The sequence below is a fragment of the Protopterus annectens genome, chromosome 9.part0, assembly GCF_019279795.1.
Source record: "Protopterus annectens isolate FY-2018-M chromosome 9.part0, PAN1.0, whole genome shotgun sequence".
NCBI classification, from domain to species: Eukaryota; Metazoa; Chordata; order Ceratodontiformes; family Protopteridae; genus Protopterus; species Protopterus annectens.
Genome location: NC_056743.1, coordinates 1,267,112,574 through 1,267,138,077, shown reverse-complemented (window position 1 = coordinate 1,267,138,077; position 25,504 = coordinate 1,267,112,574). Strand labels below are relative to the sequence as shown.

Below are 25,504 nucleotides of genomic sequence, written 5' to 3'. Positions count from 1 at the left end.
TTCTCCATTTACATACACGGTGCAGCACATTTGTTTTTATTTTTTTATAACTGCTATCAGTTTAACATAACATAAATTACTGAATTCCTGCCTTCCCTTTAACCTCACTCCCCTCCTGAACATTATGCTGTATGTACTGTTCCCAGAAATTCTATTTATTCCTGTGTAATTTGCTCCTTCCCTTTTTTAAAGATCCCTCTTCCTGTTATTTTATCTCTTTTTACAATATTCACCACTTCAAATACAGCTGGTTTAGACTTTGATTTCCAATTTCTAGCAATTGTTTTTTTTTTGGCAACCAACAGAATTAAACTTAAAAATGCCTTACTGTGTCTAGGCAATTCAAATCCAATGTCCAAGCTTACAGCCATTTGCTCACCCAATATTTCTGACAGAGTATTCTGTAGGGAATTTTTAAAATTTGCCAACTCATTACAGTCCCAAAAAATATGTTCCCAGTTATCCCTTTCTTCCTCATCGCACCTACAACATTAGCTGTTCTACCTGAGGAAATCTTTTTGAAGTCTGCTTGGACTATAAAAATAGCTATGCAAACACTTTTAAGCAAAAATCCTAAGGCCTGTAAACTTTGCTGCATATTTAGGAGCTATGCATAAGCCCCCATTGTTCTTTTGTAAATTGCTTTTCCAGTCTCTCTTCCTAGTCTTTTCGAACTTCTTTGGATTGATTCCTATAGTTATCATGCAATATTTTATATGCCCTACAAATTGTCCCCTTTTTTAACAGCAGCTTCTGTTCTAAATTCAACTAAAAACTCTAACAGAGCAGGTCTTTCACTTAAAATTCCCATATCCCTTTCTCTTTGCCAGTACTTTTGATATCAGTTCATGATAGGGAAAAGAGTCTCATGTAAACACTTTTGATTTCATGTCTGTACATAGATCTGTCTGGTTAGTGTGTTGGATGTATCTGCATAGTGGGAAAACATTAATAATAGTTATTTTTTATAGTCATAACTAGATAATAAGCATTGCAAAACGTTTGGTATCAAGTAATCCTAGTATCTTGATAATGCAAATTATTTTCACTTTATGTGCATTTTAGCTTATTTATAGAATGAAAATGGCTCAGTTATCTACCTGTAAATATAACATTAAAAATATTAGAAAAGAATAATTATTAAAGAGGAAGAAGAAAATCAGGATTCTGTATTAAATTATAAATATATGCATTCTGTATTCAAAGACTGTACGAAGACCAAGAAACAACAATAGTTGTGTAATAAGTTACATCAAGTAGTTCCTTTGCAGAAGAAGCACTTCCTAAAATAGTTTACTGCTGGGCATAAACTGTGAAATACTCATAATAACAAACAAATCGATCTTACAAAACTTTTTAGTTAAATGAAAATGTGTATTTATGTGTAGTAGTGTTATAAAATGATAAATAAAATCTTGTATAAGTATATATAATGGCTTAGTTTTTAGTGTGATTAGTAGTAGAATTTTATTGGCTGCTGGTTCTTTAAAAAATGTGATGCATGCATAAAAGGCAATCTTTGTGTATCTAATTTGTCTGATGAAGTTTGGCTCTTATACCAAATGAAAGCGCTTACTATTAAACTCTTTATCTGTGGATTTTGGCCTGATAGTTTTCACTGCCAGCCTTTGGATTCTGTTTGGTTTGCTTTTCGAGTGGTGTTTAACTTAAATGAAAATGTGTCTTATTCTGTGAAAGCCATAAGTATTGCAGAGAAAATGTAAACAGGGCTTGCCAGCATTATGTCATATAAGGATACAGTCCTAACTGTACTCCAGCTGAACCAGCTTTTATTAACAGAGTTGACATTGGTAAAAATGTATAGCGACGGATAGATTGGGGTGAGCAGTTGCTGCTGACTCATCTGTTTCAGGCTAGGATGTTGGTCTAGTCCTGCCAAAGCCTGGAATTGCACTCTAAATGCAAAGGGACTTGGGGAAAGTGAGCTCAGACATAGAGTGCTTTGTACACTAGGTGAGCACCTTTGGTAAGCAGAAGTGCATACCTGCTGTAAGCTTCACATTGCAGAACATCTTCCCACTGCTGCTAGCCAAAATGATAAGAGAGCAGAAGCACAATGCAAAAAGTGTTATCTCACTACAGGATGACTACCGCATCCCTGCCCCTCGCCTGGTCTTCCTGCCATCCTATGATAGAAATATTAGAGGAATGGATGGGTCTATTGGAGAAGAGGCTTGATGGTCAAAGGGTCGGTTCAAAACATTTTAAACAGTGCCTATCAGTACTGAAACATTATCTCCATTTACAGAGAGACCTGTCTTTGAGACATGGACTGCAAAAAAGTTAATACATTTTGAAACTGTAACTAAGATTAATAACTTTCTCAATTCTTCTAAATGAAAAAGATTGTTTGAAATGTTATATTTATTTTTTTATTTATTTAACATTTGCTTACCAGGGAAGTCTGACTGGGACAGAGCCCATTTTCAGAGAAGGCCCGAGGAGAAAGGTTCCAGATGCATGTCTTTCAAATGTGGGAGGAAACTGGAGCACCCTGAGGAAATTCACACGAATGCAGTGAGGACATACAGACTCCACAAGAAGACACCCCATTTGAGAATCGAACTGGAGAACCTCCTGCTGTGAGATATGCATTTAACTAACAAAGTCTAAAGGATAAAGACTGAAAGACAGAAAGAGCACACTGCGGAAACATACCTCTCAACTGTACAGATTTTTGCAGAATGTCCAGATTTTTGCCTCATATTATTGGTCCATTTTCATAAAATTGTGCTTTTTTGGCGAATTAGTGGCAAATCATTAAAGACTGAAGTTAGAAGATAACAGACAGCTGAGTTTCAGACTTCATATCCTTCAGAAAATTCATGCTAATGCAAAACCTGTTATTCTATCAACTTTTGAAGTTTATAAGAGCAATATTCAAAACTATCCCTGTTTTTGGGCCTTTGTCCCACTTTATGGCTTTGTCCAAATTTCTTGCTGTAAGAGGTTGAGAGTTATGTGTGGAAAACTATCCCACAGAGAAGTATGGAAACTGGATTCATATTCAAATTAATGTAGTTCAATCCCTTAATGTGCTACCCAAGAAACATAATCAAGTTAATGGCCTGACTGCACATGAAAGAGGAGGGGGCAGCACATCCCTAACACATACACAAATTATATCCTTGGTTCCACTTGTAATCATTGATACTACAATCCCTGGAAACACAACTACCTGGAAGAACTTTACAAAATTGAGGGCTTATATATATAATCCTTCAGAGCACATGACCTCAGGACTGTAGAGTTAGTGGGTAAATGCATCACAACATGAAACACTAAAAAGCATTTTTTGAAAGGAGCAAGATGGTGAGAGCTTCGTTGCTACACCACTATTATTTCCTTATTCTTACTCAGAAATCACAACATGTCAGAGAAAGTTGAGAAAGAGCAATCAGTAACACCACAAAAAATGATTCACTCTTTTTCAGGAAGGTTGAAAGCTCAAATAACATAAGAAATCAGTAACATTAAAGCACCAACACATTGCTCCTATGTGGCATGAAGAGCAGCACACAAGAAACTCTTATCATGAGCAGTGACACTCAAGCAACTGTGATATTAACAGTCTCATAAGAACTGTCAGCTGGTACCCTTTGGTACCAGTAAAGCTAAAATAATTCTGAGAACCTCGCTACAGAAAAAATCTGCTCGCAACATAAGTGGGCTCTCATTTTCTGAGACGATATCCTGTATATTGCTGTTCTCTTGAAGCACTCGTTGTACCTTCCAGTTGTAATGACACAATACTAATGGTAAAACTAGCAATAATGGATAATGTTAACAGTTATGCTATAAAAACAGGTATTCTCTGTATTACTGGGACTGTTGCAGTATATCCCGTGCATACCCTTTGTCTAGGGGTCATACAAAAACATTTAGAAAAGGGAGGATGTGTGTTAATTTGAAACTTCCTCTTAGAAATCGCTTTCATCATAGCTGGCTGTCAGGACAGGACTATGCTGAATTGACACAAGATAAGTACCTCGATCAAAACCATTAACCCACTAAACTTCCATGCCATAGCTATGGTACTGGACAACTTCTTAAACTCTGATATGAAGGAGTCTGTAAAATTACTCATAGTATGAAAACGCATACATTTTTTAAATTTATTTTATATACCAATGTAATTTTTAAAAAAAGCTGACAGTTTTTTCGTACTTCTAAAAACAGCTATGGCAGTTTTTTTTCCTCTCACCTCAGCATATTGAGATCAGCCTTTCCTTCATCAAGACACAAAAAGATGCTGGTCCTACATATTGATACTAGACATAAGATGAGGTATAATGTACCTTTTTTATGTTTTCAAATTATATGTAAAATAAAGGATTTTGTAACTTAGGTCAGAATGTAGAAATTAGACTATAAGTTCTTAGTCAATATAATGAACTTGGTGAATTTCTGTATAGTTGTTTCTTTTCCAGTGCAGTGTTTCTGCACTGTAGTTCTCTCATAAGGAATGTGAAAGTGCCAGAATTGACCTATAGAGGGATGTCTTAACATTTTGTGTATACGTGAGCTTTCTAGTAATTGTGGTAATTAGGTAGACAGTGTGAAGACTTGCCCTGTCATATCTCATCACTGATACTCCTCCAATGAATTCTCGTTGTGCTAGTAAATGCAATGAATGTGTGACAGATCCTTAATTAAGGCTAATGGAATTATGCCAATATCTGATTTTCTATTCTAAAATGTTTATTTTGTGTATTTTATCTTGTATGTAGTAGCTGATTTTATACTTTTCTCTCTTTAGTGGTGCAATGAACATTGAGGATTCTATTAGCTTATGTAGTACGGTGGATGACCTTCCTGAGGATCTGCAAAGCAAGCTTAGCTTTCGAGATGATTCCAGTTCCTTGGGCTCAGACTCTGAAATTAATGGAGCTGCTCCATATCGCAAGACAGACAAGTATGGCTTCATAGGCAGTGGTGCCAGTGAAGAGTAAGTAGCATTTTCTTCCCTTTAATGGGTTATACAATATTTAGTATTATTTCCCCCTCCTTATCCATTATCAGTCTCTTTCTGGGTCTTCCTTCACTGTACATTGCATAATACTCCCTTCTCTATTCGTTATTCCTTTGCAACTAAAGTTAGGAATGATAGCATCATACCGAAGAAAATGTTTTTCTTATGGTCTACCTGCTGTTTTTCCAACTCATGAATTTCAACATAACACTGAAAACAATGTTGCTGTAGGTGAAGACATGTGAGTAGATAAGGCACCAGGCCAAGGAACTGCCGGATCCAATCCATTGATCCTTCTGTTCTATAAAACTGCACACTGGCTTCTAGCAGATAGCAATCTTCTAGCACATAAGTCCTACAACTTCCTTCCTTAATGAGAGACCCAACCTGTGAAGACTTCATCCTACCTTCCAACAGCCCAGCAGTAAGTAGACCTACTGCTCAGTCCTGGCTCACAAGCAGTAGAGCCACCCATCATACTCTGCAGCAACTGTTTGACAATACTTGGTATTCTTCAATATTTTATTATCCACACTCCCAATTTAATTCAGAATTCATTCAGTATTGCAAAAATGTTAATTGCTATGGCCTTGTAATAATTCATCTCAATTTCATAGGGTCAGTGCTATGTATGACTATATGTCTTACTCCATATCCCTGTTTCTTCTGGAACTTAGTGTAACATAATTCACTTCAGTGTCATGGAGAATAAAGTAAAATTATGATAAAATTAAAGTAGCCTTGCCTATTGGTATTTATTTTATGGCATCAAATATGATCTACTCTAATTAATTATGCAGTGTGAATGGGACACAGCTGTAATAGTTTGTCATTTCTTTTATTTATTTGCCAATGGTAAAATCATTAGGGATAAGTTTTTTTTAAGAGGCAATCTAGGAGAACTATTTGACTGAGTGACTTCCTCATAGTCACACAGTGGTACAGAGACTTAGGAAATCAAACCCAGAACTGTAGGATGTAGCTTATTAGCAGCTCATGGCCTTAATAATATAAAGTAAACTGAAAGACAGTGACATTTCTTGCCAGAATGTCTGAATTGAGCCTCAAGAGGATTACTGTAAGTTTATATTCTGATCAGTTGAGTATAGGATGGTCAGCATGGTGGTTTGATCCAAATGTCCTGTTCTATGTGAATGTCATTTGGATAATGTCAGCATAGAATATTAGAAAGGTAACTGGTGTAGGACTGTTGGCCACCAGAGTTAGAGTGTGTGTGTGTGTGTGTGTGTGTGTGTGTGTGTGTGTGTGTGTGTGTGTGTGTGTGTGTGTGTGTGTGTGTGTGTGAGCTGTGCATCAGGTACTTGGGATGAAGAAAGAATTGCATGCTTTGTCACAATATGTGTTTTTGTGTGTGTGTGTGTGTGTGTGTGTATGTGTGTGTGTGTGTGTGTGTGTGTGTGTGTGTGTGTGTGTGTGTGTGAGCTGTGCATCAGGTACTTGGGATGAAGAAAAAATTGCATGCTTTGTCACAATATGTGTTTTTGTGTGTGTGTGTGTGTGTGTGTGTGTGTGTGTGTGTGTGTGTGTGTGTGTGTGTGTGTGTGTGTGTGCCGTGCATCAGGTACTTGGGATGAAGAAAGAGTTTCATGCTTTTTCACAATGTGTGTGTGTGTGTGTGTGTGTGTGTGTGTGTGTGTGTGTGTGTGTGTGTGTGCGTATATATAGATAGATATAGATATACAGGTGGAGGGATGTACTCCATCTGCGACATGTAATGGGCTAAGCGAGAACACTGATTGGTAGCAGGCTGTGACATGGGGTGGCTGAGGTCTACATATTTGCCAGGGGTGGTTGCTTAAATTGCCAAGTAACTCTATTTATTGACAGTGGACTTAGGAGTCTGGCCATCTGGTCAGCTCACTAATGAAAGAGGGGAAGGATAAGCAATTAGATACAATAATTGCTACTGGTGAACAGAGAAGAGGTGGGGAACCTTGATCATTGTAGGAGTGTTAAGTGGGTTATTGCCTGGCGGTACTTGCTGTTTGAGTCTATTAGATACATGGATGTCAACATGAGGATACAGAGGATAAGTGATGACTCTAACCACTTCCTGTTGTGAGATGTATGGCTTAAAAATGCATCAAATGATGACAGACTGGGGCTGTCAGTGGTCAGTGCTCTCAGAAGAAAGTTGGAGAATGGTTACTTTTTCACGATTTATTTGGTTTACCGTACTGGACCTTCTCTTGACAGCTGGGATGTACAAAAATCTCATACCTCTACCTGACCTGCATACCTTTCAAGGTCTTCTGAGTACTATCTGTGTTGTGGTAGCAAAGGTGAGCATGGAGAGGGCATTGCACAGGAAATCAGACATGAGACCTATGTATTTAGGTAAAGGGGTAAGGTAAGGAGCTTTTGTCAAGCAGAAGGGTCTCTTGAAGCCAGCCCTGTTTATGTGCATTTCATCATCTGTACAGTAGTTATGCACACATTCTTAGACTGGGTATGACTTTAGCAGTGTATATAGAAGCCTGTATTCATTTATTATAATTTAGTCAGATTACATTGAATTGTCATATATTATTAATTGTACTTATAAATTGCTTGAATGAAAGAGAACATAGTGCCTGCATACTTTTGGTGATGCTGAAGGAGTCTTGTCACAACTGAGCACTGCAAAAATCAGCAGTATGGAAGAAGCTTTAAATGACCACGAAGGAAGAATAACTGAAGATGAATCTCAGACTGAAATTCTTTTAAAACAAAATAACTGGCTCATAAAGTTGATGATTTAGAAAATAGACTGGAATGAAATAACTTTAGAATTTATGGAATACCTGAAAAATATGAAGCAGACAATATAATAAACTTCTTAAGAACCTGTCTACATAAAATATTAACTCTACCTAAAATTGTATCTTTTGGAACTGAATGGGCACATAGATCCTCAAGAACACATTTTGGAGGGAAAATTTACCACCAGGTTCAATTATAGTTAAGTTTATGTCTAGCTTAGAAAAATATTAAATATTAAAAACAGCATGGTCTAGCCCACTTATTTTAATAGGTGAACATGTAGTCAGATTTGACAATGATCATTCCAGTAAAGTAATGAGTAAAAGAAAATACTGCTTACCACTGATCAAGGAACTTAAAAAGAACAATATTAAAGCCACTTTGGTGTTTCCTGCAAAGATCAAATCATGCCTTTCTGCAAGAACTAAAATATTTGACACACTGGAGGAGGCATCCACTTTTGTCAACAAAAATAAAATCCTTAAAAATACTGATGAATTGGACTGGAACAGTATTACTTTCGAGAGACAGATTGAGCTGAATTCCTGGAAAACTGCTTCTAAAATTAAAAAGCTTAAAAAGTGACTTTTATTTTCTGATTACAGGACTTTTGGTTTTTGAAACAGTAGATGTACTCAAACACTTATAAACCCTAGCACTAGACCCCCTATACTGTACAGAAGGACAAGGCTCTGTATTCGACCTTACCAGCCATTCAGTAAAACAGTTCACTGTACCTATCCAGGCATGTCTAAAGGGCAGTTTCAGGTGTACTCTCCAGTCCAACCGGTGAATCTGGGCATTTTGAGGCAATGTTACAACTGCCTCATGTACACAGACAACCCTCTCCTCCTACCACCAAACACTAGAAATGCAGTTGTACAGCCAAACTGGAGGCTAAGCTCTCTCAACCCAAGACTGGATCAGACAATCAAGAGGAGAAGGGAAATACTTGCTTCACACCACCAGTCTCACATACACCCATTAAACCAGCACTGGCAAAAAACACACATAAATACATGAAAACATACTTGGAGGCTCTAAATAAAAATCTGCAAAAGCAACAGGGACCTCCAAAGCAGATATCCAAGCAACCTCCACCCCCAACACAAACCATGAAACACATACTTCACAAAACCAGTGTGCCATGCAATCACAGCCCTTAAAGCAAAATAACATACCCAACATAATAATAGGTGACTCTATAGTCAGGCACACTGACGTCCCACTCACTAGGCTGAATAAGGAGAAGGTTACTGTTAGATGCCTGTCGGGTGCCAGGATCCGCCACATAACACAAGCAGTCAGGTCACTCCAGAACAAGTACAAATACGACTCTGTCATTGTCCGTGTTGGTGTGAATGACCTGAACTGTACCTCCCTGGACTACATGAAAAGAGACATGGAAGAGCTCTCTGATCACGTAGCCCAGGCCGGTATGATCCTGACCCTGATAAGCATCCTGCCATCACCAAAAATGATACCACGGTATAAATAAAAAATTATCAATTTCAACAATTGGCTAAGTTTCTGGTGTAATTCAAAGTGGATCCAGTGTCTGTCCACCTGGGATGACATGCTCGACAAGCCACGCTGCTTCGCTAGAGATGGCTTGCACCTGTCACCCTTAGGCTTTCAAATACTGGCCAAGGCTCTTGCCACCCCCATAGTGCCTTTTTAGGTAAGGTTCAAAAGACAAACCCACCGCCATAAATAGTACAAGTAACAAAAAACTAAGGGTAATGCTACTCAATGCCAGAAGTCTAAACCTCAAAATGCACACACTCGAGGCACTCCTCAGTATGGAGAAAATCGATATATGTGCAGTAACAAAAACCTGGTTTAAGGCTCCAGAGAACACCCCAGCACTACCAGGCTACAACTCATACCATACATTTCGGCCACAGAACCTGGATTGAAATACAAAAGGCATGGGCGTGTCCATATTCATCAAGGATACCCACACCTCCAGGTTAGTGGCACAGCACGATGCTTCAGAGATCATCCACGTGCAACTAACAATGGGCAAAACTGCAATTCAAATTGTAGCTTGCTACAGATCACCCACCATGTCCCAGGACCCCCATTCCATGTTTCTGGAAACACTGAGAAACATAACGGTCCTACCAAACACCCTAATATTGGGTGATTTCAATTGCCCAAACATTAACTGGGAGAACTACTCAAATACTAACTCCCTTGCCCAACATTTCCTAGAATTTATAAACTCAAATGCCCTGGATCAACTGGTCAACACTCCCACCAGAGGTGACAACATATTGGACCTGGTCATCACCAACATGGGTGACCGGTGTTCCACACCAGAGGTCAACCCCTCTAGATCTGACCATAAACAAATCACTTTGGATATCCACATTCCACCCCCACCCAAGGACAAGGAAACCACCGTGAAAAACTTTTCAAAAGTAAACTTCATATTACTTAAGACTGAGGTGGAAAGTTTCAAGGCCCCCATGCTAAAATCCTTTACTAATGCATTCTATGGGCACCTACAAGAATGCATGGATCGTGCTATCCCAAGCAAAACCAAGACTCACTCCTCTAAGAAAAGGAAACCAGTCTGGTGGACCCCTGCCATAAACAAGCTATACAACAGAAGGAGGAAACTAGTACAGAAAAGAGTAAAATCCCAAGAAGGGAAGACATCCCTGATCAGTGTCAGCAAGAAACTACGATCCCTCATAAAATCAAAGGTGAGCTTCGAAAGAAAAATTGCCAAAGACTCCAAAGATAACTGCAAGGCATTCTTTAACTGTGTCAAGAATCTAAGTGGCAATGTTCAGATCTGCTCGGAGTTAGTGCAGAATGGCACAGAATACACTGAACCGACTGATATCGCCAACATCCTGGCAGACAGGTTCAGTACAAACTTCACCCCCTCTCACCCCCAAAAGGGCCCATAACCATACCAGAAGAATGTAGCGCCCCTGAAATCACAGACACTCAGGTTAAAACAGCCCTCTCCAAAGCCAAAAACACAGCATCAATGGGACCGGATGTTGTCCCAGGCTGCGTCCTACATGAGTTCAAAGATGAACTAAACCCTCACCTAAATACACTGTTCAAACTTAGCCTCTCCACAGGCTACATACCCATAGAATGCCACACAGCAACGGTTATTCAGCTCCACAAAGGTGGAGCCACAACAGACCCCAGGAACTATCGCCCTATAAGCCTGACTAGCTTGGTCTACAAGGCTATGGAGCACATCATCATGGAACTTATTAACAGAGACATTGGGAACATCCAAACACTGGACCCTACTCAGTTCAACTTTGTTAAGGGCAGATCATGCCTTCTAAACCTAGTGGACTTCTTTGAGACATTTAACAAGGCTATAGATGAGGGAAAGGTGGCATACACAGCCTTCCTAGATCTCGCAAAAGCCTTCGACACCATTCCCCATTCTGGTATTATAGACAAGCTCACTAGCCTGAACATAAACCCCTACGTCACAAGATGGGTTGCCAACTGGCTCAGGCTCATGGTCAGAACCCTCATGGTGAGAGTTGCAGGAACTAGGTCTGACTCTAAACCGGTTACAGGTGGCATTCCCCAGGGCTCAGTCCTAGAACCCCTCCTGTTCAGCATATACTTCTCAGTGGTACAGGCAAGCACAGGAGGACTATGGCTGACCAAGTTTGCAGATGACTGCAAACTAGGGGATATAATTGACTCTCCGGCTGACACAGACATCCTCCAGAAGGGTCTCACTGAGATGGATACCTGGTGTCAAAATCATGGCCTCAAGCTAAATGCCAAAAAGTGCATAGTCATCCCCATTGGAAAAAACAAAGTATCCACAAACTACCACATAGGTGGTAGTCCCCTAAATATGGAAGGTGTACTAAGGGATCTGGGGACCCTAGTAGACAGTAATATCTCCTTTGTTAATCACATTGCCAAAGTGGTTAGAAAATCCTTCTATGTGGCCCACCTAATCACAAAAGGGTTCGCATCAAGATCAAAAGACGTCACTGTGCCCCTTTACTCATCACTCATTAGACCCATCATAGAGTACAATGCCCTATTTGGGTTGCACCTTACAAGGCAGCTGCAACAGCTGGAAAGACCACAGAAGTACCACATCAAGAGGATCACTGGCCACAAACAGATGCCCTATGCAGCTCAACTGAAGAAACTCCAGCTGTACTCGGTTGCATACCGCCTACTCAGAGGTGATCTCTGCCTGACATACAAGGCCATGTCCAACCCAGAATTGATGAACATGCTCCAACTAAATAAAACCTTATCCCCTCAAGCTACACACTCTAGGGATCTAAGCCTCACCACAACATTAAACAGGACATGCTGGAGGGATAGATTTCTGTCCCAGAGACTTCCCATGCTTTGGAACAAGATTCCAATCTATATTAGGCAGAGCTCCTCACTAATACTCTTCAAGAGAAACCTTGAAGAGCAGATGGGAAACAGAAAGTTTACCCCGGGGATCACTTCAGTGGCTCTGCTGGACAGAGGCACAGGGAACTAATCTAAGGGAGCGGCGAAAGCCAACACATTCTGGCTAGGCTTATAAATGCCTTTGGGCAGATAGCCTAGTACCTACATATGAACCTATGAACCTAAGTAAAAGGTTTGTATTTGACTTTTTGCTTCAAAACATATGTCTGCCCACGTGGGGTCTGGCACCCTGATTTTTAGTCTACCTCTAGGTATCCCACAGTGTAGTGTTTGGCTTTAAAATATTACATCATTGACTTTATGCATGTTTTCAAATATACCCTGCCTTTCTTTTAGTCATTCAGGTTTAATTACCGTTTCTTGCTTTTGAATGACTACTTAAAAGACAAACAGGAATAATCACAAAGAACAGCATTCTCAGAGTCTGTTACTTCTTTTTCTTTCTAAAGTGGCCACTTTTTTCAAACCAAACATTGCAATGTGAGATATCTAGAGGTAGACTAAAAAAATCAAGATGCCAGACCCCATGAGGGCAGACTCTGGAATTACATTTAAAAATGTAAAAAAATATATATAGAGTCCAACAGTAGTGTTAAAATTTACAAAAGATCAAGACATGGTGAAATAAACATGCTTTTGAGTCTGTGGGTATATTTCTTCTTTAACTAAACTTATAAATGTATTTAAAAATGTTAAACAAATACTTCCTGAAAGTCATTAAATTATAAACAATAGATCTGGTAACTTTAAGGCTATATAAGTTAATTATTTTAATTTATTTGCTTAACTTTGCTTAGTGCATGCATTGCTGAGTTAAAGTCCTGGTGCTTTTTTTTTCTTTGTTCCTGTGTTACACATTCCTTTCACATGTAATTTATGAAGCATTACTTAAAAAAGCTTAAGAACAAAAGAATGTTCCAGGTGTGTGAGAATGCTTGATTCTTGTTTGGTTTGCTTCCTTTCTGCTTCTTGAGGTGTTTTCTGGGTCAATGTTTATCAGTGACATCTGTGAAAATAGAAAGGAACTTTCTTTTTCTTTCTTTTTTCAAGAATATATGTCAGAAATCTATTCAAAATAATATATTTTCTTCTGTGTTCTTAGATGTGAAGAATTGGTAAAACAAAAATTATCGTAATGTTTTATATTGAGCTGTTGCTGACATATCATTTGCTTACATTTTGCTAAACTTGAATGGCTCATGCTGTAGTGTTATTAACTCCAACTGTACATATTAATGAAAAGAAGTAAAGTTAGATGTTAGTACTGATTAGAACAGTTTAAATGAGTTAAGTCGAATGAGAAACTTACAGATGAAATTGGCATTTACTGTGTGTTGTGAGTTGCCAATTTCACATGGTGTAATCAAATTCTAATGTCAAGATGTGAAGCTTAGATTAGAATGGCAGGTCACAATGGCTAAAAACATGCATTCAAATTAAACAAGCAGGTATTCTTTTATATATAGTCAAGATTGCTTGTAATACTAGTATAAATAATAAGAGTAAACATCTTATGAATAACATGCTAATGCACAAGGAATTAAATATCTGCTATGTAAGATTAATAAAAGAGCATTTTCAGTGAGTTAAGAAATATATACACATATTGTAATCTCCAGTAGAGAGCTGATGATTACATATTTCTTTGATTGGAGATTTTAGAAGTACAAGTTATATAGAATAAGGTAGAATATTAGTGGGCAAATAAAGCAGAAAATATATGTAAATAACAAACTGCTTATAAGAAAGATGTGATTTACATATACCTGCATTTAGCAGAAATGTGAAGGTAAAAGATCTCATATAATTTATATAGAATATTATATAAAAATATTTGAAAAATATCCTGAAAGCTGAAATCTGAAGTTTGTTCATGTGAACTTTGAAGTAGTTTGCATATTGTATGTTATTAGAGTCACTGAGACTACCTGAAATTTCTCATTTCATTAGTCAGAGCTTAAATTTGAGTGTTATATAGCTAAATCAGTACATCGGTTTTGATAGAAAGTGAATTAGATTTTTCACTATGTTTGAACACTGGAAGGGAGAGTGAGATTTGAATTCCGCATATTGTAACTTCTGAATACAATATAGACTGCAGATTTTTTTTTACTCAATTGAAATAGCAAGACATTCTCATTTTGACCTCAATAATAAACATATTTTTTATGAATTAGTTTAATAAGCTAAAGGATTTTTAAATATTTTGATATTATCATATGAAGAGTGTTACACAATTTTGAGATACAGACACTTGCACTTTTAAAATTAATTCAGAGCTTTTGTTAGATCTTTAAAAATGTGTATATCTTTTAGCAAGATATATATATATATATATATATATATATATATATATATATATATATATATATATTTATATGTGTGTGTGTGTGTGTGTGTGCGCACATTGATTTTCCTTTTGTATAATAGTTTAGTATAATAAAATTGCCTTCCACCTGCAAGTTTATAGATATCTTTATCTCTTCTGGTCCCACTCTGTTCTACTTATTTATTTAGAGATTGGGTTACAATAATGTTGAATGAGTGAACAATTTAGGAATACTTAATGGATAATTTATACTACTGTTACATAAGTAGGTATATAGTACATTTTTTTGGATTATTTAATATCTGTGATTAATAGAAGAGGGTTAATAAACTTTTATGTAGTAGTGGGGGAATCATTTTAAATGGCAATAAATATAAATTAATAGTCTTTTATTATATCTACCTTATATATAATATTATATTAATTATTTGTAAGAAATGGTAGCTTTTGCCTAGGTTTTTTGATAAATTTTCAGGTATCGGTAGGTAGAGACATAGTATAGTAGTTTGTCTATTCAAAAGGCAAACTAGGAACTGTGGTATTCATGGTAGGTTGTGTTTGATTAGTGCTATATACAATTACAGTTGTAGAATTGTTTTTGCTTTAGTAATTTATGAGTTTTAGTAGTTTAGTTTGTAGAAAGGAAACATTTAAAAAATGTGTAATGTTAAGATAGTGTTGGAGGACTGTATTAGAATCTTATACACAAATTAATATGGTGTATAAATGTGTCATATTATCTTTTTAATAAATAGTATGGATAACTATAATCTATTATTTCTTAATGTAACTGGATTAAATAATGGCAACAAAAGGAAACTATTAATGTGAAATCTAAAATTAAATAGAGGCGACATTATAGTCTTGCAAGAGACTCGCTTGATAGATAGCTATATACAATATTGAAATAACATTGTTTATGAAATGTCATCTGCTTCTTTTAACAAAAAGAGGAGAAGAACTGCTATACTTTGAAGACGATCTAGTGTAATGCCTAAGGTCATAGAATCTATTAATGATCCCAAAGGAATGCATACATTTGCAATAATTCAATATAATGGCACACTGTAAATAGGTCCAAAAGTGGATAAAGATCACGTAAGCTTACTGCAAAGTCATTGGAAGGGTAGTTTAATTTTAGCAGGGGATTTTAACTGCATATCTAGTATAGAAGATACAAGTGAACAGAAGAAAGCTATATTCTGGCATCAGCTAAAGCACTAAACAGATAGATTAGTAGTAATAATAATCTAGTTCATTTACTAGTAAAAGCAGAAGATAAGTCATGGTTTTTCACACATTATTCTTATGCCCATGGGATGTAAACTGGAACTGATAACATTTCTGTCTCTACAGATGTAATTAATAAAGTGAATTATTTTAAAACTATTCTTTGTCCTTTGTCTGATCAAAATGCACTAAGTATTAATAATTAATGGATATAAAGAAATTTCAAATTACTTATAGTATCCCAGTATATATGATGAAACTGAAAGAATTTAAGAGTTACCTTAAGGAACAAATCGAGATTTTTTTTATCTTTGAATGATAATAGTCAGGCTAGTAAAGTCATACTGTTGGACTCCTTAAAAATGCATGTTAAAGATAGAATGTGAGGATGGGCTAGTAATAAAATGAAAGAGTAGGATAAAGAGTTGTTAGAAATACAAGACGAAGTACACAAAGTGAGGTCTGAATAACAAAGAAATTAGATAATACTGAAGTCATTAAAAATTAATGACAAAATATCAAACAGTTTTAACGCATAAAGTGGAGATCACTTTGGAAAAAATAAAACTGCACAGTGATGTGATGACTGCAAAAAATGTACACAAAGATACAAATCAGTAATATTCCAAATCCTCACAATAATAAGCTCACTCCATACATAGAGGAGATGCTTAATATTTTTTTTAATTCAATGAAGATCTTAATAAAGATAAAAATAATATGATTACACAATTGGCAAGTATTTAAAGAAAAGTGTTACTAATAAACATAATGACCAACAAATATATATGTTGAAAAAGCCTAGTACCCAAATAGAAGTTAAAGAAACTGCAAAAAAGGGGAAACATGGTAAAGCTCCAGGGTTAGATGATTTAAGTATGGAATTATATAGCCTGCTTCTGTTAAATACTTCAGAATTACTGAGTGATGTTTTTAGAATAATTATGTGGCAAAATAATTCCTCTCCATAAAAATTTTCTGTAATCTCACCTATACTTAGACAAGGAAAGAATAATAAGTTAGTTTCCTCATATAGACCTATTTAATTACTAAATGTAGATATGAAATATTTACTTCCATCTTTGTTACAAGATTAAGAAATATAGTAGATATATTAATTAATAAATCTCAAACAGGATTTATAGTCAACAGATTAATGTATGATAATATCAAGAAATAGTGACTATGTTAGATTAAGCAAAAGGAATTTAAAAAAGATGGCCCTAATTAGCTCAGATATTGAGAGAGGTTTTAATTTGGTAGATTGTAAATACTTTGTTTAAAACTTTAGAAGCATTTGGATTCCCAGAGCAATTTATTGAAATATTAAAAAACTTGTATAGAGATTTCAAAGCATATGTTAAATTGGAACTTACATTTCTCAAGGATTCACTTTAAACAAAAACACAAATCAAGGGTTTGCATTAGTTATTGCATCCTTAGCTAAAAGTATAACAAGCAATGGGAAAAAATGATGGCTTCTTAATTAACAAGGATTAACAGGATAAAATACAGCTTTTGCAGATGATGTTTTACTAACTATAGGAGATTTAAATTATTCAATCTAAAAAATAGATGAGAAAATCGAAATGTTTCGGGAAGTATCATTGCCGAAATTTAATAATAATAAAACTGAAACTTTATTGTTAAATCAGCTACTAGATAGCAAGTTTAAAGATAAATATAATTGGGAAGGAAAATAACTAAAATATTTAGGAATGCAAATTTGTCAAGATGTGAGTAAAGATTATTAATAATAATTTTGAAAAAATAATTGAAGTGTTACTTCTTTTTAAACAATGGTATGAATGTTTTATATTTTTGAGGATAGGTTAGTATTTATTAAAATGATTATATTACAAGAGATTTTATATGTTTATATCTATATCTATCTATATATATATATATATATATATATATATATATAAATGGATCCGCATTCTAATATCAAAATACTAAAATACCGAATTACAGTATCTTGAGAGGAGTAAGTCTAAAGACCACTACAATGAAAAACTAAAAAAAGAATGTCACAATACTGAAAGTTCATAATACTAAATTTTCAGTATGCAATGCTCTATTGCTTAATAAATCCTCTACTGCACAAACAAAAACATAAACACAACCTTTCTGCCTACACCAAAACAAACCAACATAGCACACACACACACACACACACACACACACACACACACACACACACACACACACACACACACACCAACAAAACCCAAATAATCTAAGTATAACCACCAGGGGGGCAAGCCCCCCTGCATCTCCCCATGTGGGGGGGTTGGATCCTCACAAACCCCCCTACTTAAATATACCAACTCCGAGGTCACACTACCACCAATAATACAACAAATCCATCTCTACATGCCCTACACTTCCATCTCATACTGCCAAACATATACCTATGAAACATACACACTGCACATATACAAAAAATCACCACATTCAACACTTGCACACACACACACACACACACACACACACACACACACACACACACACACACACACACACACACACACACACAAACACACACACACACTATCACCTACTTACCCCTACCTACCCTGAAACATTCCAAAAAATGTAAAAACATCACATTAATAACCAAAACCCTAACACACCACACACTTATCTGCTTCTCCATACATAACCACAAATCGACCGCCAAGTTTACATCCCAGAACGTACTATACGTTAAAGTAACAGCTCACCACACACAGCAAACTGCACCACAACTGTTTCAACTTCAGCATTCTCAGATTCACTTATATGCAGTTTCGAAAAACTGCACTTTCGACTTTCTCGTCTTTAAATACTGAAATTCAGTATTTCAGTATTTTGACATTAGAAAGTGTATATATATATATATATATATATATATATATATATATATATATATATATATATATAGATATACATATATATATATATATATATGGTTTACTATCATAAATTCGAAAATCAGAACAAAATGTGTCTGCATTTTCAAATTTATACATAGGAAATGAACATTTCCGAATTTTCCTAATGTCGAAAACAGCTGTGTATTGTCAAAAATGTCGCTCGCGACATTTTCGGCAATACACAGCACTCCCACCCATCCCGTAACTACCTACCTAACTAGCCTAAACACACAGTTATGCAGGGGGCTACACCCCCCACACCCTCCCAACTTAATATTCCAACTCCGAGATCGCACTACAGTGAGGAAAGGGAAGTATTTCCCTAACTGCACTGTACCGTGATCCCCTCACATGAGCGAACGTTAGAATTGCGAATGCACAGTCCATTCGCAATGGTAACGTTTGCTCACATCACCTGCCGAAATATGAAGTATTCGAACATCTGTTGTTCGAATACTTCATAGCCGTGCAACTGCACGTCGGCATTGGGATAGTAAACCTATATATATATATATATATATATATATATATATATATATATATATATATATATATATTACATTCAATAGCTTTAATAGCTGACAAAAAGACTTTTAAAGAAAATGAAAAAAAAAATGTTAACTTCATTCTTATGGTGTCCTAAAAAGCTGAGAATTGCTTATAGAAATCGTAGAAGATTGTAGGAGTATGGTGGTATTAGCTTCCCAGATGTGGAATCTTATTTTGTTGCTGCAAATTTTAACTCTGTTATACGCTAGATATACTCAACTTACAATAGTCAATGGAAAGCCATTCAGGAGTGGATTATACTAAATTCTTATAAGTTTATCAAATATGATAAATTAGAAGTATGTAACAGTACTTTCATCTGGTTAATAAAATTTACCATGGAAAGAAATTCATTGTAATATTTAGACTCTGCATATATGAAATCAGTTGTTAAAACAGTTAAGAAATATGTTTTTAAAACTCTATTAATATCAAAATGGAAATGTTTTGCTTTTCTGTTGCATACACCTCTAGAGTTAAGGAAGCTCAGAAAAAATGTTTAAATGAATTCACTAAAAAGGCATGGATTGGTATTATGGTCTGATTGCTATGAAACAGGAAAAGTTAAGTTGCCAGAATATTTAATGAAAGATTATAAGTTGGATGAATATGTTAATCAGTTAATATGTTGAATCACCTATTCTTTTCTCTATAAAAATGAAAAAACAATTAAACATGGTACAAAAAACACTGGTAGAGCAACCGAAGGCAGAATAAAAGCATGCCTTGGGGTGCTCTACCAGTGTTTTTTGTACTTTATTACTATTATTGCTTTTGTTTTAGCAACATCTGGTGGTGCATTTGTTCCTCTGGCTGGTTTTGTTGGTTTTCCTTAAACAATTAAACACAATTGAATTTCCATGTTGTTCTACACTAATCCAGTACATAAATGATTTACTTTAAGCTTCCAAATCTCCTCATTGTTGCAAATAGGATGCTATATTTTTTATAACCAAGCTAGCAGAATTAGGATTTAAAGTCAATAAGGAGAAAGTGAGGTTATGTAAGTCTCAAGTTCGATATATCTTATTTCGGAAGGTTCTAGTGAAATTTGATATTCATGCATTACTGCAATACAATACAAGCTGCACCAGGCCCCACTACATAAAAGACAGTTGCAAGTTTCCTGGAACCAACAGGTTATTATTGACGATGCATTTCTAACTTTACAGAAATGGTAAAACCATTACTAGAATTACTAGAAAGATACCCCTGAACCTTTACCCTGGGAAGACTGTCACAAGCAAGCTTTTAGAACCCTCTTGCACTTGGAAAACCAGACTATTCAAAAAGACTTTTGTTGTTTTGTTATGAAAGAAATTAAGTTTCACCTCCATTAAATCCTTCTCTTGAAAACATTCTCTGCACCCCATCAGGAAATGACCCTACTTGATTTTGTTTACAACCGCTACTGCCATCCCATCTGAAGTACTACTTGCCTGGATCCATGTATCACACATCAAGGAGACCATCCCTCATGATGAGTATAACCAAGATGTCATCAACATCATCCCTTGTGAAACAACACAGCCTATTGCAAATTGTGCCAAGCAAAAAAAACAGGGACACCATTGCATCTAGAAATGAAGACTAAAGACCTTTTCACTTTGTCATCTGGATCAATCTGGAAGTGAAAGTGAGTGCTTTGCCATTTGAATCAAATCTGGCGGTGAAATTGAGTGACTCCATAACAGTTATCTTGGTCGGAGATGAGATTTAGTGACTCTTCTTCTTTTTCTCAACATCAGTGTTATTTTTCTTTGCTTCTAAAACAAACATCAAGGATTCATTATGCTTTTTGAACAATGGACCATATAATGCATCAAGTAACCAAAACTCGTTTGTGGGCTCATAGACAGCCAACACTTTCAGTTGATATTTATTTGGAAATTGATTTTATATGAACTATAAATGAGCAATCCAATATCCTTAATTGTATTTTTTTTAAACTCTGTCCAGCCCCAACATGCTTGATTTCTGTATAGACCTATTATCAGAACAATCACTGTGATTTTTGTCATCATTTTATTTCTTCTTCTTTTGTCATCCTGAACTGTGAGTTCATCTTCATCTGTAACCATCAGAACTGTAAGCAATGAATCATTTCTTATTCACTAAAAACAGGGACATGTGTTTGTTTAGAAATGAATCAAGAACAACTGATTGGCATTCTAAATTTAATACTTTTTCTGCTTCTTTATACACATGTGCCAAGACACTTAACATTAGTGACTGTTGGGTTTGTGCAAATATACCAACTACACATGATGGGGATATTCCATCCATTTCAATACCAGTGGAATACAGAACTCCATTCAGCATTTTGCACTATTTTCACTTGAAACCAGTAAAGGTAGACATAATTCTACCCATCTTTTCAGTAGTACCACTTCAACTCTTAATGACTGTTAAAGGACATGTTTGCTACCTTAAAAATGGAACACTTTATGCTGGAAACAGTATTTGCAATTTCACTTGGAAAATTTATGTCAGGTCTAGAGGGCTGGGTATGGCAGCATTACATGAATACTATTACATTTGCAAATCCAAGTATATCCCTGGTTATCAACAGACTGGTCAGGTTGTTGCTATATAGGCCATGTTATTCCAGTTATATGACATACATGCATTTTACCTGATGGAAAGATTTGTAATGATTTTTGCAGGACAGATACAAAAGGCATTTCAAGTCCAGTTGGGAAACGGATGCTTCTTGGGTTAACCATCATACGGTTAAAAAATTCCTGTTAAAGGAGTAGCATACATGGATCTTGGTGATGATTTTATTTCCAGAGCAGGAATTTTATCTTATTATGGGGCAGTAATGTGTATTTGGGAGTTATGCAAATTATCTAAGCTTTTAGAAATATTAAGCTATGCTAGTTTGAATCAATAAATCTGATCACTCTTGAAATGACTGCCATGTGCCGTGCGGTGCTGCAGAACAGAAAGGCACTTGACTTCACCCTTGCTTCTTAGTGGAGGTGCATGCACACTCATCAAAATAGAGTGATGCTTGTTTATTCACTGGTGCCATTCATAATCACCAAGAAATTATTCAAAAAGGTCTGAACTCTCTCATGCTAAAAACGTTGACAGGTATCAGTGGGCATGGTTAACCAACTTGTTTTCTGGTTGGGGAGGATGCATTCTGAAATGTTTGTGTTGATTGCCATAATACTATTATTATGAGAACTTGTTTCATTTATGTGCAAAACTTTAGTTTTTAAACTTTTGGAATTCAGGAAATGCATCAAATAACAAGGCATACGAATGAATAAAACTGAATCACTACCACTAACCCTATTAGTTAGAAATTATACTAAAGAAAATAATGAAAATAAAGTGTTACAAGATTTTAGTATATTTTACAAAAATTTGTTTGAGGGGGAATGTGTGATCAAAAATGATTTAAGCTGTCTTTTTATTCCATCAAAACGCCAACACGTTTTTATTGCAAATTAGACTGTATTTGTAAAATGACTATATAAGCATTGTGCATACTAGGGACAGAAGGAAACTACATGTACAGGATGTCTTAAGCAAGTGAAAGGGTGTTTACCCATTTGAAAAATTGTTATTGTCCACTCATAAAGAAATTCATAACTTGAGCATAAATGTAATTATATTTTAAATATATTTTCATTTCAAGATAGATTTCTGATTGTTTTACTTTGTTTCTGATGATTTATTTCCTGCAAACATGAAAGTGCCAACATGGCAAGTGAAGAATTTGGAATCGTGCCTAATATGGAAGTGGTACAGATAGACATTAAGAAGATCTCAGCAAAATTGATGCTTTTTAATTGGTCAGTGGCTACATTTTAGTTGTAATAATGTTGCATTTGAATAAAAATGGTATAAATTATTCAAACTTTTTATGGCTTGGGGAGACAAAACCTGGATTTCTTAGTCTTCCATGTGCATGTGTTCTTTGCAGTAAATGCAGTTATTATTCTTTGCTGACCTATGTTGTGTGAAAGTTATTTTCTACCATACCTCATACCTCAAACAGCAGACCTGTCACCAGTTGGGTTCCACAGGAGTCAATGTTAGGCCCCCTATTGTTTGGAATATACTTTTCAGAAGTTCAGGCCAAAACAAAAGAGCTGTGGCTGACTAAGTTTGATGGTAAGTGCAAATTAGGTGCAATCACTGAATCCCCAAATGATGTTAATATACTTCAAGAGGACCATACGTAAACCAATGATTGGTGCCAAAGCCATGAAACTCAATGCTAAAATGCATTATCATCCCCTTTGGTAAAAATGATATCCCTGCAGACTATCATATAAATAATAATATCCTAAGTAACAGCTCAGTAGTGAGATAGTTGGGAATGCAAGTTGACTGTAGCCTATATTTTGATCACCATGTGTCTTCTATGGTAAGGAAAGCATTTTATGTCACACACCTCATTAGCAAAGGCATTACCTCAAGAGCGAAAGAGGTCATAACACCCCTGTTCTTGACCGTTATCAGGCCAATAACTGAGTACAATACTCCCTTTGGTATGTGTCTTACCAGGCACCTGCAGCAACTTGAGAAGCTTTAGAGATTACTAACCAAGAAAATTCCAGGTCTCCAGCATATGTCATTCATTGACAGACTGAAGTCACAGTTACTGTACTCAGTAGCGTACAGACTACTTAGAGGAGACTTGTGCCTGGTCTACAAAGTAATCTTGGATCCAAACCTAATGGAAATGCTGCACATCTGCAAGTCAAATGGGACAAGGGTACCCACTCCAAGGGACCTTAACCTGGTCTGTGACATAAATAGGACCTGCTAGAGAGAGACAGTTATGTCTCTCAGAGGTTGCCACTCCTCTGGAATAGGCTTCCAGTTCACATCAAACAGAGCCCCTTTATGACCCTGTTTAAGCACAGCTTGGAAGAGTGGATGGGAAACCATAAATTCCTGCCGGGGATTTCACCTACAACCCTCCTAGATATGGGCAGTCATTGCTAACTAAGCTGTCAAGTTTTGGTCTGATCCTTAATATTGGGTGTCTTTAGTATTATATTGGGTACACATGGCTAGCTTATAAAGACCTTCAGGTAAATAGCCCAGTAACCACCTATGAACCTATAGTCTAAAATGGGTCTTATATAGATCTTAAGTGCAGTAATCAGAAAGATCTTGTCTCTTTCTCTTAATGATTTTAATATATAATTCAATTTTTGCATGCCTCTAGTACATACTGATTTGTATGACATAAAAAGGAGATTTAGATTATATCAAAATTGCTAAATCCTTGTACTGATCAGCTTCCACAAGAGGTGATGATAATAACTTCCGTTTGTAATAAGGCTCTTGAGAAAGTAGTGCAGTTACAACAGACATCTAATATTATCTGAGAGATAGGAATATCTGTGATCCTTTTTATATCTAGAATTTGAGCTAGCCACAATACTGAGATGGCAAACATCAAGGGTATTTAATGACCTCTTTAGGTTTAGGGATAAATGTTAGTACTCTTCATGGAGCTTAGTAGGTCTCCTGCTGGCATTCAGTGCAGTGGAGCTGACTGACTGGAACATTATCTCTGAGGATGGATGCAGATAGTAATTTCATAGGTTAATTCCTCTGCCTCCTACCCTCTTGACTATGGTATTCCACAGGTTTCCATATGTGGCTCTGTGTTGTTCACTATATATATTCTGCCTCTGTGAGATATTGTTTGATTTGCTATGCTGATGACATGAAGCTCTACCTTGCAATCCTCTGGAATCTATGTTAGCTGTTAACCACTTACCTAAGGACTTAGAATTCACTCACTCTTGGCTTTTCAGTAGATGGCTTAAAATCAATACCTCTAAGACAGTGGCTCTAACCATAACTAACACACTTAAAGATTTTTCAATGCCAGTTATGTCTTCCATTGCCATCTGTTGGGGAGACAAGCTTCAGTCTGTGTCAAATAAGTATGATTTGGAGTTAAAATGACAAAGTGATGCTAAAGGACCAGACCTCAGCTATTATTATATCATCTTGTGTCCATCTCAATATCATCACCATTATCAGGCACCCTAACCCATCTTCAGATCTGTCTGTTATAGTACTTATTCTAGGTTCCTCCCATTTGCATTTCTGCAATGCCCTATACTTGGGCCTTCCAGATACTCTGTTTGACCACCTGCAGCTTGCTTAAAGCTCTGCAGGCTGACCACTTATTGGGGTGCCTTGGTACCATCTTATTATCACAATTATGCTGGTATTTCATTTTCTGACAGTCAGGTAAAATATTATCCATAAAATGTTTCTTCTGATTTTTTT

The 25,504-nt window shown here is 36.1% G+C and overlaps 1 protein-coding gene across 1 annotated transcript in view; it reads left to right on the top strand.

Moving 5' to 3' along the window:
* LOC122811987 (carabin-like) overlaps window positions 1-25,504 on the top strand; it is a 1,241,323-nt gene that overhangs the window by 104,428 nt on the left and 1,111,391 nt on the right. The window contains exon 2 of the mRNA XM_044084192.1: window positions 4,781-4,969. Within this exon, the coding sequence (XP_043940127.1) occupies window positions 4,788-4,969 (182 nt within the window). The 5' untranslated portion in view covers window positions 4,781-4,787. The remainder of the gene's footprint in view (window positions 1-4,780; window positions 4,970-25,504) is intronic.